General features: G+C 42.5%; 1 protein-coding gene across 2 annotated transcripts in view; it reads right to left on the reverse strand.

Moving 5' to 3' along the window:
* Positions 1 to 14,701, reverse strand: part of NUP205 (nucleoporin 205) — a 31,820-nt gene extending 17,119 nt beyond the window's left edge. The window contains exons 1-17 of one of the 2 annotated variants that reach the window (XM_078859197.1): positions 14,625 to 14,701; positions 13,903 to 14,045; positions 13,435 to 13,606; positions 12,420 to 12,564; positions 12,055 to 12,214; positions 11,294 to 11,522; positions 10,288 to 10,449; positions 9,603 to 9,778; positions 8,581 to 8,694; positions 7,885 to 8,022; positions 6,808 to 6,958; positions 5,720 to 5,943; positions 4,857 to 5,039; positions 3,533 to 3,583; positions 1,298 to 1,507; positions 862 to 961; positions 92 to 229 (exon numbers count right to left, since the gene is read on the reverse strand). In XM_078859197.1, the coding sequence (XP_078715323.1) occupies positions 92 to 229; positions 862 to 961; positions 1,298 to 1,507; positions 3,533 to 3,583; positions 4,857 to 5,039; positions 5,720 to 5,943; positions 6,808 to 6,958; positions 7,885 to 8,022; positions 8,581 to 8,694; positions 9,603 to 9,778; positions 10,288 to 10,449; positions 11,294 to 11,522; positions 12,055 to 12,214; positions 12,420 to 12,564; positions 13,435 to 13,606; positions 13,903 to 14,045; positions 14,625 to 14,652 (2,524 nt within the window). In that variant the 5' untranslated portion in view covers positions 14,653 to 14,701. Of the gene's footprint in view, positions 1 to 91; positions 230 to 861; positions 962 to 1,297; positions 1,508 to 3,532; positions 3,584 to 4,856; positions 5,040 to 5,719; positions 5,947 to 6,807; positions 6,959 to 7,884; positions 8,023 to 8,580; positions 8,695 to 9,602; positions 9,779 to 10,287; positions 10,450 to 11,293; positions 11,523 to 12,054; positions 12,215 to 12,419; positions 12,565 to 13,434; positions 13,607 to 13,902; positions 14,046 to 14,624 lie in introns of both variants that reach the window. The other variant, XM_078859196.1, reaches the window with a different exon arrangement.
* Between the last annotated feature and the right edge of the window lie 1,112 nt (positions 14,702 to 15,813).

A 15,813-nucleotide genomic window follows, 5' to 3' on the forward strand; every position in this document is an offset into this window, starting at 1 on the left:
GCCGCTGGCGGATATGAAAAGGTGCTTGCTAACAGCACTTGGCCCAGCAGTCTGGAAAGAGAAAGGTCTGCATACGGTGAAGAGAACACACCAGGGAAGGGCACGTGGATGTCGAGCAGCCGGACCCCTTCCTCCAAGATGCTGAGGCACAGGTTCAGCATGGGCGACTCGTTCAGCAGGTGATACATGAGGTTGTATCCCGGAAGCTTGTTGGCAAGAACCAGTTCACCTGCACGCATTGGAAAGTGTTGTATCGGAAACACATCTGCGGTCAACACCGGCGTTTATGATGTGCATTACGGTTTATGATGTGCATTACAATGTCAAACATCCAACGGTCATGTATCCTCCCTGGCCAATTAACTGCAAACACCTGTTGCAGTAATTTGGGCATTGTGTATCTGTCATTTTCTGTAGATGTTCACAAATCTGACCCTTTTGCATACATTAATGTATTATTAATCTCGAATAGCATTCACTTTCTTATAAAGCACGGTAAATTATTTATCATGTTTAAAGTAGCTTGTGCTATATTTTTATCCAGTAACCTGTGCAATTATCATTTTATATAGAAGTTCACACAATCGAATTTTTATCACATATTGCCAATACCCAGTCCCCAACAAGGAAATATACGACGCCGTACCGTACACTTCAAATGTGTTATCATTCGCACTTAAAATCTGTTTATATGCTGCATATTGTCATGCATTGACACAACACAAAAGTAAAGCACGTAAGTTTAAATTCTTACGAGCTGAAATAATATGCATAACAGTTTGACTCCGCTTCTGTAAATAATACCGTTTCCTAACAGGACCCTGCTCCAGAGAAGTTGCACTGATAAAAGTCAGCACTTGCCTTGTACATCCACTGGCTGCTCAACAAAGTCATCGGGACGTGGGTCGTAGTCACGCAGAAGCTTGTGAAATATCTGCAGCACCAATTCAGCCACCTGCCACTGCACGACAAAAGCACACCGACACGAGTGCTCAATCTTAACAGCAAGCAACACGGCAATGTCGCATTACAACAGGTTTTGGCAACAAAGTACATTATTTTTTTACAAACTAAGATTTTCAGCCCAAAATCACAGACTACTTAATTCTCCGTGACTGTCTTTTATACGTTCTTTTCCTAATAGTTTTGCTGGTAACACATGCATTTCGTTTTTCTTACAGCATATGTTAAATATAATATTTACTACATTTCCAACAGTTTGGTACCCACAGATAATTGTGAGACCTACAATCATGGTGATTATCAATTGTTATTATTCACCTCGACTGTTAATTACCTTCTCTGCCGGATCACGGTATGCACGAGTGGGGAACTTCAGGAAGACGGTTTCACGCAGGAACGTGAGGTAGGGGTCAAAGCCGGGTGAGCGCAGCCCCGTGCCGAGGCTGGCCGGCACAGAGTCGTCCAGGAGGGCACTGAGCAGCGTGCAGAACGCACGCGTCAGGGGGTACTCCTCGCACCGAGCCTCAATTTCCGTCAGCTCCATCTGCAGGAGGAACGGCACAGCGACCGCATCGGTCGATCCGTCTCTTACGTCGGAGTCTGAACGTCCTCAACGCTTCCTTAAGTCTGCTTCAATGTGAATTCAAGGAAGCCGTACCGAGGATGGCTTGGGATAATTCTCTGTAGATCTTGGATAAGTTGAATTAGTTTGGTTGATTCAATGTAAATCCCTTTAGAATTCGATATTACCACTGCACTGACTCTTGATAATTTTTAAACGGCATCTGTTATGACTTTGGGGAACTTGCAGCAAACGACCCGAGTTCTGTTTCTTGGCCGTGCATCAGTGATAAGTGATATTTAAACTAATTCTGGCCACCCACTGCACCAAAGCCAAAGGGCATTCATCCAGCAGTGGAATGCCAAAGGGCTGTAAATTATTACTATTATACATATTCTACTCAATGTCCTCAGCAAACTCTACAAAGGAAGTGACCACAGGATAGTGCAATGTAATTTATATTTCAACATTACTGAGAAGAGGGAAAAGCAAATTTATAGGCAAGAACAAGATAGTTAACATCAATAATAAAGTTTAGAAATGCAAGGGAATTTTGCCTTATTCTAAGCAACAAATACAAATTTCTCATTCAGAAAAATGACAAAATGGATGTCAACTTTAAATTGAGATAACTGATAATGTAATTGACAGTGCATTTCAAATGTGAGAAAAACATTAAGAAACATTAGACAAGTTATAAGACCACAAACAACATATGGAAGAGAAATATTAAAATGGATGAAAATTCCAAATAAACATAGAATATATACAACTACTGTATATAACATATTTATGAAAACGAGGAAATAAAATGAGAAAAAGCAACCGAAATTGTGTTTTCGATATCACAACAAGCAATGGGAGCGTGAAAGCAGCAAAACGGCGATTCTAAAATCGAAAACAATATTCTTAGGAAGAAAAGTTAAAGAATAACATTTTGGGGCCTTTTCCAAAAAAATTAATAGTGATTTGGTTATATCAAGGTTGCCGATAATAGTACTTGACTAGAAAGGAAATTGACTATTAGTCATGCTGAACTTAGTTTACATAATATATTTTACATGTTAAATAAAGCTAGGTAACCAAATGCTAAGGTCGTGTTTCATGACCACAATTACATTACTACAAACTACACACCTGTATCTTGTAGAACTTTTTAATGAAACAATAAAATGAAATTATTTGTAAGAGAAAGGATCAACGAATAAGGCAGAATATAAAAAAAATTTGAATTTGAGCCTTCAGTCTCTTCTATAATTGGTACGTGGAAGCAAACAACCAATTATCTTTACCATCAGGAGACCAAGTACACAGCAATCGAGTTCAGTAGTCCTACATGTTTGGCGATACATTAAAAAAATCATTAAAACCTGTTAAGAGACATGATATACCGATAACAAGCACAGTTAGCGTATATTAATTTACTCAGCGCAGCGAGCACAAACATCCTGGGAGCATTAAAAAAAACACAAATCGCTGTAATTCTCTTTTCAAAGTTCATTACCGGGAAAGTTAACTGTGCTGAAATTCAATTAGACTGGGGTCAGGAGGAATCTGGAAGCACGTTGAAATGCTCTCCCACATCCGTTCGTCAAACAGGAAAGAATAGTGGGGGACCACTCAGCCTCTTGAGAGAAAATTAATTTTCTCCCATTCCCTCTGCGAGCGATCATCCAAGCGTGAAATACCAATACATCTTGGCTGCAGGCGGAGAGGTGGCAAAGCCATAAATCTCATTCCTTTTTCCAAATTTGCTTCGCCACAAGAACGATCAGAAATTAAAATAAGCCAATTAACGTGTATTTTGCGTTCACTCACTTGACTCTCTTTGAGTTTGCTTTTTACTAGAGATTATCCAATATTTTAACCTAAGTTCTGAATATACAAAAAAAATGTGTTTGGTCAGGAAAATTATCAAACCTAATTGAATAAGAAATACCAAGTGTGTTGTGATAAAAGATGAATGTATGATTAAACACATGGGAAAATAACGTAAGAAGAACTTACCTCAATTCCAGAAACCTGTCTCTGACTTGGTAATTTCACTGTCTGAAGGATCTGCAGATGAATAAATACAAAGTATTAATTTATTGCAGAAAAACCTGTCAGGAATAAAACATTATGAAAGTTTTCTGAATGTATGAAGTAGACTGAAATAAATTTAATCCAATATGAGTCCTCCAGGAAAAATGGATGACTCTGTAAAAATGAGTAACTGCTACATTTGAAGATACTGCACTGAAAGCATTTTAGCAATATTGCTAAGACATTACAACATCATTTTAAAATACTAGAATGAAGCTCAGTCTCCCGCTCATGATCACCATTAACCCCACCACTCCTTACTGCCTGTATTACATTATCACCTTAAATTCGTTGCCACAAGCATGTGCAATAGACAGTCAACAACACAATCAATCAGCCATAGGTCTTCCAGAGTTACCACCTTATTTGCAGACCAAGCACTCAAACACCATGAGGAAGTCAAGGCTCGCTGGGCCAGAATGGGTGGTTCCTAATCCGATTCAGCACTGTACTATAGTGCCGATGAAAGCAGACAGTCTCAAAAAGTCACTGAAGAACAGACTTTGAATTCAGCAACACAGGAAAATACACGTACTCTCGTGCATTTTTTAAATAAAATTTTAAACAGGGCAATCTGCAGATTATCTCTTTATAATAGGATGTGATATAGTACATGTGTCATAAACTGAGAAAAAAGATTATGCTGTAGTAATGTAATGCCCAAGAAAAAGAAACCCCAAAGCCATGATTGCTGGCTTGGTGGAAATGTAGCTTCCACAGATTTTCATTTTAAAAGTAACCAGATTAGTTTTTGCAAAAATATTGCCATGAATAACTTGAATGCCAACACATACATAAGGTTTGTAGACAAAATATTAGGGCTGTGAACGTTCAAATTACCTCTGTCAACTAACCCTTTTTGAAATTTGATGAATCGTCACAATTCAAGACCAAATTATATATATATATATTACAGTGTGATAGCTCCCCTTGTGCCTACAGGGGCCACATGAACTAATTAGATGGAACATACAATTCTGGCCTTTATGAGAACAATGAAAGCTTGTATACAAGTGCTATAGTGAATTATTACATTGCAAAACCGTGCGAGGCGGCGAAGAGCTTGAGGAGATCTTCATGCAGAAGTGCATCAATTAAAGCTGATGACGGCAAACCTAGAATAATTCTCACGTGCGCATATTTTAATTGACAAATCAATGCCTCGTTACAGCCCTATTAAAAAAACTACGATCCCGCTCAAAAGCTGCGGAGACAGCTGGGCACAATAAGCCACAAAATAATTTACCTGTGCCAGCTCAATGGCCTGCCAGAGGGTGGCGGCGATTTCGGGCGAGCGTGCGAAGGCGGCCACTGTGTTGAGCAATTCAGCCTTGAGCACGGGCGGCAGAGCGCACTGCACCAGCCCCAGCATCGTCACGAGCGGCGCCCACTGGGGATGCTCGTACAGCGAAAGCCGAGCGCTCTCGTTCTGCAGCGACAACGACAATTTACAACTCCACTCATGTAAGACGCGTTATAAAACAAGCAACAGCCAACTCCATTACTGTTACTATATTGAGCCAAAACTTTCGAAGCACCATTCAGTCCACATAAATTCCCACTCTCTTAACATGTTTATATCCTTACCAGTAACTTTTCACTTGTGCATTTGTGGTCAAAACAAGAGGCAAAAATCACGCAACAAAGTGCAGCCTAGAACTTAACGGTCACATTAAGAGCAGCCCGACAGCTGTCGAGAAGCTGCAATAAACATGGTGTAGATGGCAGCCACGTATATAATTAATCATCCTGATCTGCCCTGTTTGGATACATTTTCACGATTCAGGATCATGATGAAATTCAAGCATAAACACTTTCTCCATTTTGAAGGGCATAATATAAATTTTCTTATCTGTCTCATCAGTCTATTTTGTACCATCTCACCTGTTTCATGTGCCAACAAAAATAACTCGAATTACATTTTCACGAATTTAAAATAATACTTTTCACCCACGTATGTAGGGAGCATAAAAAATCTATTTCAATCCATTCATACATTTACATGCCTGAACGCAGCATTTGTGTTAATGAACGACTGGGTAACCAATCGCACGGCAGTCAAAGGGGCTGCAAATCCACACGGCATGGCAAACGCCAGTGTGCGCCCACCTGCTGGGCGATGGTCGCGGTCAGACGGAGCACGGCACGCAGGCCATCCTGCTCGCGCGGCGTGACGCTCTTGAGCGACAGCGCGGGGGCGTAGGGCCGTGCGCCGGGCTGGGCGTCAACGCCGGACGCCTCCCTCTTCAGGTGCTCGCGGTACGCCATCAGCGAGTGGAAGAAGTGCTCCCAGGAGATGGCACTGCTGTTCACTCCCTGGATGGTGTTCTCCACTGCTTTTCAGTGCAGGTTTTTGTGTTTGTGTATACGGACCAGCCCACAGCAGTGTTCGTTTAAAAGCAGAATGGACAGAACATCAGATTGCAGGGAATGTGGCGTTATATGAAGCGCACAAGCTACTGGGTCGAGCAAGGTAATGGAATAAAATTAAATAGTAAATGATTAAGGTAAATATAAATATATGTTAAAACATTTTTCAGACATTTAAATCCACTGCCGGGTGAACCATGTCAGTCATGGGGGTTGTTTGACCACACTTGACCAAGGTAGTGAGTATGGTCTCACCACTGATGTTGGACAATGCTAGGCATCAAACTCAGGATGGCCAGAATCATAGTATATTGCATAAACTACTGCACCAACAATTCCCCCCAATGTTAAAAAGGTACAATATATTGCTATTTTTCACGTAATATTTTGAATACTCAATAAGGACAAACAGCAATATTATTATTTGTTAAAATAAACATTAAAGTTTCCTATTCACAAATGCGAAAGTCTCAGAAGTAGCTATTCTTTTGTAAGCAAAAAAAACTGGTAAATAAGAACGTGCCGCAGGGCAGTAGGCTGTACGCAGAAGGTGATGTAATTTTCACGTGACATTAACCTTAAGTCTTATCCTCACTGCGAACATTACAGGTCCCATGGCACCCACCGATAGAAACCACAGGAGTTAATGTCAGGTTTCTGGCTTGGCTCACTTCACAAACATTAGTACAAGACAATAACGCCATTTTTATCGGTGAAAAGTCCCACTGCAGGTGTGCACATCTCTGGGATGCTACGCAGCGTACACAATCCCAAAGTGAATTACATAGCTCAGCCAGCTAGCTATACAACTTGAGAGCAAAGCGAACCTTGGCCAGTGCCATTGGTCTTGAGTAGGTTGAAGCAGTAGAGCGAGCAGTTAGGGCCCGTAGAGAGGCCCTGAAGCATGCGTAGGTACGGGACGTAGAGGGACGAGGGCAGCAGGTCACCGGTTTGACGCACAAACCTGGACAGTGACACCTGTCCCAAAACACATGTAAAAAAATTGGAGTAAAAATCGAAGTCAAGTCACAGTGGTTTCTCATTCAAATGAGCATGGGGAGGTGCTCATTCTACCCTGCTTCCCACCTGGTCTGGAAATCTTCCCCCTGCCATCCATGCCGTCATGTCCCTGCGCAAATTCTGGTTCAAGGCTTTCCATGTTCTCTGGCCTACAACAGACTGCCACTTCATAAAAAATAATGAATTTGTCTAATATTTATGCACAAGGCTTGAGATGCCATTGAATCTGAATGCAACGTAAATCAAAATTGTCTTGTATGGTAGGCCCTCCGATGAGCACGGTTTTGCTGCAAACGGTGCGAAAAAAGTTCAACATAAATACAAACGTAAAGCCAAAGACAATGGTGTAAATTAAAAATTCATATAGCCAGGAAAAGTGTTATCCAAACTACAACTTAATACAAAATGTATCATTTTATGGACCCTGCAGAAGTGATTAGTTGGGCTGAACTCCCAAAGAGATTTCAATTTGAAAACTTTAGATTGAGCATTCTAACCATTGTGCCATTCACTGCAGTATTTAGTGCATTTTACATACACGCAATTACTGACAACCATACACATACTAAAAGCAGATGTTTGGTTTTTCGGAAATTATTATAAATCATGCACTGCATAACACATTTGTTATAGACGGACAAAGTGTTTAAAAATTGCAATATTTATCTCACAGATGGCACAAAGGCACCACATTTTAGTAACCATTGGACAGTGTTGCATTAAACACATGTCTATAACACAGATATGCATAATCTTACAATGGAAGAGCAACTAGAATATTTCAAAACCATTTTCACAAAAACGGTAGTTGTATACAATGGTACAACCTGTCACTATGCTAACAGCTAATGCTAATGTCATGTGTATACACAGACACACAATACCTGTCTGGGAGGGGGCCTTTGTTGATACATGCCCAGAAAGGAGCCCGTCTCGTTGAGTCCTTGCAAGGGTTCCGATGGACACCAAAACTCCAAGGCAAGCTCCAGACTGAACGGGTCTTTGCTATAAAACTCTCCAATCTGTTTGCAACAAAAAACATTGTGGAGTTATATTAACACGTACAAATATAATAATCTCAAGTTGTCAATACGCTATTTGATACCAGTTGTAATTGTGCCAAGTACACATGTAATGGATAGCTCATCTGTGAATCCACTGTTGGATGAGCGCATTCCCACGTCTGTGTGGGTCGTGGGGATTATTTGACCATGTTTCGCCATGCTGGTCAGTGTAGTATGGTCAAGGTGGGGAGCATAGATGCAGCATATAAGTACAGTACAACAATGGATTTTGCCATGCTAGTCTGTTAACCACCACGTAAGCACAACTATGCAGCCGCTAATGACACCCTGGCATCCACGGTGTTCACCCATCCAACAACTATCCACGCTCAATCCTGCTCAACTTTTCGAGATCTGAAGAAATCAGCCGTATTCCGGGCGATTCGGTCACAGACGTACTTGTGTCATTCGCGACAAACTGCAATCACGAGATAATTATCACGTCAGCTAGTAACGACGCTGCTGTAAATGCAATTATAATGGTCCCCAGCATTGCACTGCAGTGCGAGCGCCCACCAGCAGCATGAGGTGCTCTAGCTCGGAGCGCGTGGCGGGCGGCTCGCCGCCCAGCTGCAGGTTCATGAGCACGATGCGCGCCTCCTCGTCCGCACGGTTCCGCAGCTGCTTCACCTGCACACGGCAGCACACAAAGTGTAGGCAACCTCAGCGAAGCAGACGGGAAATTATGGAAATCAGACTAAGCTTAAACCACCTGCAATGTGACTAATTTGAATATTTAAAAAATATTTTGGAACGTTACACTATACTGTGATCGTTTCCTGTGTTGAATATGTTATTGACAGAGCCGTCCGACAACCTAGCAGAGATCTTCATTCACCTGTGGGATTTCCATGGCTGATAATTATACATGAGCAACCAAAAACACATTTGAGACTTACATCAACACATCACCTTCCCATTTACTACTATAATGAGCCAAGAATGTCTGTGTGTCCCACGTGTGACGTAACTCCACGTTGACCAGCCCCCCTCATGAATAATCATGAACAGGTTACGTTCTCCACATGGACCCCGCCCTCATTAATAATCATGAGCGGGTGACGTCACTCCACATGGGGGGGGCGAGGCGCCTCCTCCCCCCCACCTCAGTATCAACTTATAACCCTCACTACAAAGGCAGAACCCTCACGTCACGCAATCTCCATAACGCTATTGAGACATACAAGTAAAAAGGACGTCATGACGAACAAGGGATTATAACCTCTAAATGAAATGAGCCTGTCATCGCGGCCTTACAAAATGCACACGAATGGATACAATGAATATCCCGTTGCAGTCTGCTTTTCACTTGCAAGTTTCAGATTTACTGCAATACACACGTCCTTGGACGGGCAAAAGGCTAGTTAACACATGGATGGAAGCAAGCGTCGAACATAGACTTACTACATGGGATTTGCATATTGGCAGAGGGGGAGTTTAGCCTAAGCACTGTTTTTTTATATTCGGTCCCCACTAAGATGCATTGATCTGCTTACGTTAAAAAGCGTGAATCGCATTGTTCTTGTTGAATCGCAAACCTTGAGCGGCATGAGCACGATGAAGTCTGCGAGCAGGGTGTGCAAGCGGCGGATGTAGAACTCCTCCTGGTAGAACGTCTCGGCCCCCACCACGGCTTCGCGCAGGAACAGGAATACGCCGCTCGCGAGCGCCATGTCCACTAGCGTCTCATCCGCTTCGATGTACTCTCCCAAAGCTGGCAAGAACCATGGTAGAGGAGCGGAGTAATGGGGAAGCGGGGGATGGGGCATGACAGGAGAGGAGTGTAAAAATACATATTTTAAATAACATGAAATAAAACATTGTCATTGCTATCAGCACAGCTGTCAAACTGCCCCACTCATGATAGGAGAAAATATATATTATGCTATCAGCAAAAAGTATGATTAATTTAATGTATTAGTTTTACTGCCAAAAAGTTTTTCTAGTGAAAGATTTCCGATGTTCAAGGACATTTATTTTTCTCAGTCAAGAGAGATAAGTGCTTTAGCAGGTAAAGCACTCATCTCGATTACAATTCACATTACATGACTTTCCCTAATACATGCATCACCACATGGACCATGAAAAATAAAGGAACCAACCATCACTGACATAAAAAAAACACTAGTTCTTCAACAACAACTTACAGTACCAGGCAATTTAATTTGACAGCTAACAAAACGAACAGATAAAGTAAAACAAAACATTCTCGTAGAGGAGCACCTGCAGACTCGGGCAGTTGTGAGACCCCACGCAGGCCTGCGGCCCAGGCCAGCCGGACGGTGGCTTGCAGGCCTGGCACCTTCCACTCGTGTTGGTCCATGATGCGCGTGTGCACCACGTGCACGTACTCACGGTCCATGAGGGGCAGCTGGCGCCGCAGCTCTGTTGGGATACAGGTAAGGGCGGGTGTGAGTTTCCGGTAATGGGCACAGAACTGACAGCACATCAGCAATGCGAAGCTCCGACACTTTGTGCAAGAGGGCAGTGAAACACACACGGCCTGCATCAACCAGCACAGTACAATAACCTCCAAGAACCACACAATGTGGGGAGGCCATCGTCCGGGAGTGGACCAATAAAAGGGCTGTACATGTACTAAATTAATCAGTTTCAAGGGGGTTATCATGACCAATACTACTGAAGCCATCACACTTTGCTTTTGTTTATTTATTTCTGCTAGACCGTTACCATCACATTATTATTTTTGCCAGAAGACACTCATTATACAATAGCCTGCTGTCACTTTATACCACCTTCTGGCTTTGTGTGTATTGTGCGTGTGTGCACATGTGTGCGTGAGAGCGGCGAAGCAGTGGCTAGCAAACTGAACAAATCTGGTAAGCGGAATGATTCCCAGGTTATGCTAACATCAGAAGCGAATATCTCAACTGCTAAGTGGCCTACTCTAGATCGACTCAGCCTTAAATTGAATCCCTGGTACAGTTTGTAAAAACAGCAGGACAAGGCATGGTGTTGGTAACACCACCCTTTCACGCACTCTGCCAGGCTTAATAGGTGTTAGCGAACAGCACTTGCCACAACAGTCTATAGGGAGATATTTTGGGCACGTCAGCGACTCATGCGCGTATGTTTGTACGTGTTTTCCAAATATAAAAAAAGCAAGGACTAAATGTGTAAAAAATGCACACGCTGCCAAGTGGCAAATACATGACGTGCATAAATAACACGTGTGTGAGAGAAAGACCAACGATCCTTCTGTTACTACCTTCTGCGTCCTCCAGCGGCTGTTCCAGCACACTGACATCGAAGCAGTAGAGCAGGGCGACGAGCAGCGTCAGCGTGACCGAGTCGAGCCGACCGTCCCCATCGAGGCTGGTCCTCTCCAAGTGTTCCAGCAGCAGCAGTGTATCCTCTCGGGCCAATGGCGTTTGACATGACCACGCGTACAGGCACTCCGCCAGGGACTGCCGGGACTCCTTAATCATTTGCCCCACCTATGAAAGCCGATGCAATTTGTCACGTGACACGATGTGGCCGAATTACATCTTTCGCATAATTGCATCCGAATAAAAAAATAACTATGTTGTCACTTACACTGAAGGTATATGAAAGTTTAGTAGTTAGAATTCTGAATGCTTCTCTCCTATTGACCTCACTACGGACTCCTGTTAAAATCTTCACTTTAACTTCCACTCAGCTGCTCCAAATATGTAATCTCCCCCGCTGGCTGTCCGCACTGTAAAACTCTTAATCTGTTCCAAGTCTGGGCTCATTCTTCTACTGCTTCGGACCAGAATTCTCTATATTATATATATAAAAAAAATCTTGTTCTCTTCCAAGTCCCTTCAAATTGAAAAACTCTACTTGTACGCCAAAGAGATGGTCACATTTAGAATGTTTATAAAATTTAAATGCAGCTTTAGAAAAGTGAATTTGTGCATATATGAAGCAACACAACTTGTTTAAATGGAACCAAAAGCTGTTGCGATGAAAAAACAAATGACATGGCAGCATTGACCAACAGACCTCCTTTCGGTGACGCTCATTTCCTAGGCCACGCTCCTTCCGCAGTTTTTCAAACTCATCATTGAAGCTGATGGTGTCGAGTAGCTCAAGGATTCTCCTTGTCAAACCCTCCTCCATTAATTCATTGGTGAATTTGGTTGTTAAGGAAACCAGCTCATCGCTACAAAATGAGAGAACAGCAAAATAAAGTAGTTAAGCACAGTAATTACCTCCCACTTTCAAAATGTTTTGATGAGAAAATTACACCCCGCATTAATATAACTTACATTTTTGGCCGAATTATAGGCAGTGAATGTGATAAACATACATTAACAAGAGTTTTAACCCAGTTCTTCATACACACGACAGTCTACCAAAACTCATACCTGAGTTCTAGTGTCCAAGTCTTTCCACGGCGAGCCTGTATGAGCGAGCGGAGAGAATTGGCAATGCAGCGCTTGCCATCCCAGTAAAGCATGACAGCGACAAGCCCCCTGGTGTATGTTGGGAAGTCTGGCTGCTGTACCTCACCTTTGGAAAAATAAGAAAGCAGTTTTTCACCTTGCAGGCAGATACGAAGCATAAACTCTCAGCCAAGCACATTTCATTACCTGTACAATTATTGAGCTACAACACAAGATAAACTCTACATAATCCTAAACACAAGGCATGCACGGACACATTGATTTAACAAAAAATATTACATTCAGGAAAAATGCATCAATTGCATGTGTAAGAATATATTTTGCACGACTTATGCAAAGTATACACTGATACGAAGTTTATGCTAAGAGAGGAAAGAGTACAATTGAGAAAAAAGATAAATATAAACACCACAGGAAAATTACACAAATTATACATTATTGAATTGAACATTCCTGAATCATGACCATTCAACAAATCGTTGTGGGGATAAATACCTCCGAATACAAGTTACTTTTTAAACATGAATAACAATGACATATAAGTCCGTTAAATCTTTCCAGGAATATTAAACAAGGAACAATGGTTTAAAAACCTGTTCCAGCATGTCTATTTGGAAAATTACAGCAATAAAATATACATTCACTTGCCTATGACCAAATCACCTGGAACGCACCCGATTGTCTGATATCAGAGGGTAAGTACAATCGAGCCTGCATAGTGCTTAGATGGGTGGTCAGCATACACAAACAGGTTGCCGTCAGAGCTGTTGAGTTACGTGGTCAGTAAAACAAAATCCATTATTATACTGTACTTTTATGCTTCCACATCTATGCTTCCTGCCTTCACAAACTTACACTGACCAGCATGGTAAAATATGGTCTAACAACTCCTATAACCCTCAGGTGTGGGGAGACTATCATATGACAGTGCATTTCCACAGGGGCTGTGCATGTTCATGTACACATTTTCACTTACCTGCAAGCAAGAGCTCTAGGGCACTCAGTTCATTCATATTGAAGAGGTCACTAAGAATGAGAGCCTCTTCGATGAGGTCTGAGTTAATGATGCGTGTGCCCTGCTGGCCCTCCACAGCCAGGCCATCTGTGTTTGCCCGGCATACACGTTCCCTGTGCAGTGGGTTTTTTGCCTGTAGTTAAAGGCAAGGTGATAAAAAAAAATCTTAAAACACGTATTTATAAAAGGAATGCAAATGTGTTGTGAAAAAAATCGTCAATTAAACACTTTGTTAAAATGGTTTCGTGACTTCATTTAAATGTTAACATATTATTTCCTAAACTCAAAACAGACAAGCCTGTATGTTACCAGATTTCGCAGTCAAACAGGTACAGTATATGGCTTTAAACGCAACAGACATCTGTTGTGCTCATCTCGTAGATATACTAGATGGAAGTAAACGTGGAAGTAAACGTGTCGATTACTTACAGGGTTTTTGAAGAGCGAAATAAAGTCGGCTTTGTGCTTTTTGAGGACAGCATCGAGCTGATAGAAGGAGTTTGGTAGTTTCTTCCATATCGCATTCTCTACCGCCTGGTACACAGCCTTATAGGGGCCCCACAGGTTGTTAACTGCACACACACACAACAGATTGTACACAAGTGTTGCTTACAGCACATCGCTACTTTTGTTATCACTCGGACCCGACTCTCAATTTAACTCCACCCGAAAATATCCCCATCACTTGCAGCAGTCATGCCCGCTACGCTCCCCGTCACTCAGATGACTCTATACCTCAGCACTCCCATGCCTCTCTCCATCACTCAGGCCCCACTCCATCTCCAAAGCCTCTCCCCATCATACACGCCCCACTATCTCTACCCCTCCGCTCCCATAACCCCATGACTCTACACCCATCGCACACGTCGTCTGAACCCCACTTACTTTCCCCAATAACTCTGATCACACTCTACAAACCCACCACCTGCAATCACTCAAGACCCCTCCCACCTCTCCCCGGGCCGCCGATCTAGGACACAAGCAAGGCTTCTAGGCCTAACTGACGGAAACCCGCGCCCGCAGAACAAATCGCTGTACCGCTAAACACGGGTGCATCGCGCCCGTATAAAACTCATCGGAAGCTTCGCTCGTGGGCTACAAAAAAACGTGAAGGAGACGAAAAACCCGGACGAGCCTCCCAGATTGCGAACCTGAGCTTCCCGCGGATGAACCGGCCATGCTGAAATCGCCTCGACTGCCGGAACTTTTTGTTTATAATTCGCAGCGCGGATAGGGCAATCGCGTGGGCGCGCGCCCCTATAACGCGACATGATTGGTTCGCGTCCGGCCGGCGTTAGCCAATGGGAGCACTCGAACGCGGGTTCTCCACTTATCCGTGCTACGCAATATAAAACCGCGTGACCTCAGCTCTCGAGGCCCCCCCCCCGGCCGTGACCCGGAAGAACTCCCCGTAGCGGCTTCCCGCCAAAATGTTTAATTTGATTAAATAAAACAGGTGTTAAGATATATATTCTTAGTTCTTTCGGTAAAGTCACGTAGAAGGGAAATAATAAAAGAATAAAAATATAAAACAATAAAAATTATCACGTTTCGACTACAACACAAGCAATCATCATCAGGTGTGAAATCCACAGCAAGAAAATTTTCATGCTGTGGATTTCACACCTGATGATTTTATTGTTTAATATTTTTATTATTTTATTATTTCCCTTCTACGTGACTTTACAGAAAGAACCAATAATATGAATCCCTGCAGTCACGAAAGCTTTAAATAAAATTTCAACGACGGTACTTTATTGTACTCCATGCACAAATATATGATGTATTTGCATTGTAATTAATACATACATGAATGTACTTCCAAATTAAAATACAATGCAATAAACCCGATAAAAATGACGATGAACTGTTTCAAGTGCCTTCAGGGAAATTTTACCTCAATTTACATTCATTTATACTGGAATCTAATGCGATATACATTTTCATTTAAGTTGCTGAATACAACCGACCCCTTAAGCATATTTCCCCATCATTTTTTATCTGCACTCATTTCAAATGGCCAATAAAACTGGAGCAACAGCGCTGTTCCGTGGTTAGCGTATACAGACAAGCAATCCTCGGGCATTTAAACAAAAACCCTTAGTTCTGAGATTTAAACACGTGTCATACCAACAAGTTGAACTCATATATCTAACACTAGTCATCACTGAATCAGATACGCGCGTGTGAATAGCCACGTGTTTGAATCCCAGTCCAGTACGTCCACTGCAATTGGCACCTCAATTGCGATCTAAGTTCGATTTTCCCCTCCCTGCTTGGTGAACACGAGTGGCGAGTGATGTTCGAACTGGCCCTACTATCCCTCCTCAATCAGCACTG

The sequence above is a fragment of the Lampetra fluviatilis genome, chromosome 8 (genome assembly GCF_964198595.1).
Source record: "Lampetra fluviatilis chromosome 8, kcLamFluv1.1, whole genome shotgun sequence".
NCBI lineage: Eukaryota > Metazoa > Chordata > Hyperoartia > Petromyzontiformes > Petromyzontidae > Lampetra > Lampetra fluviatilis.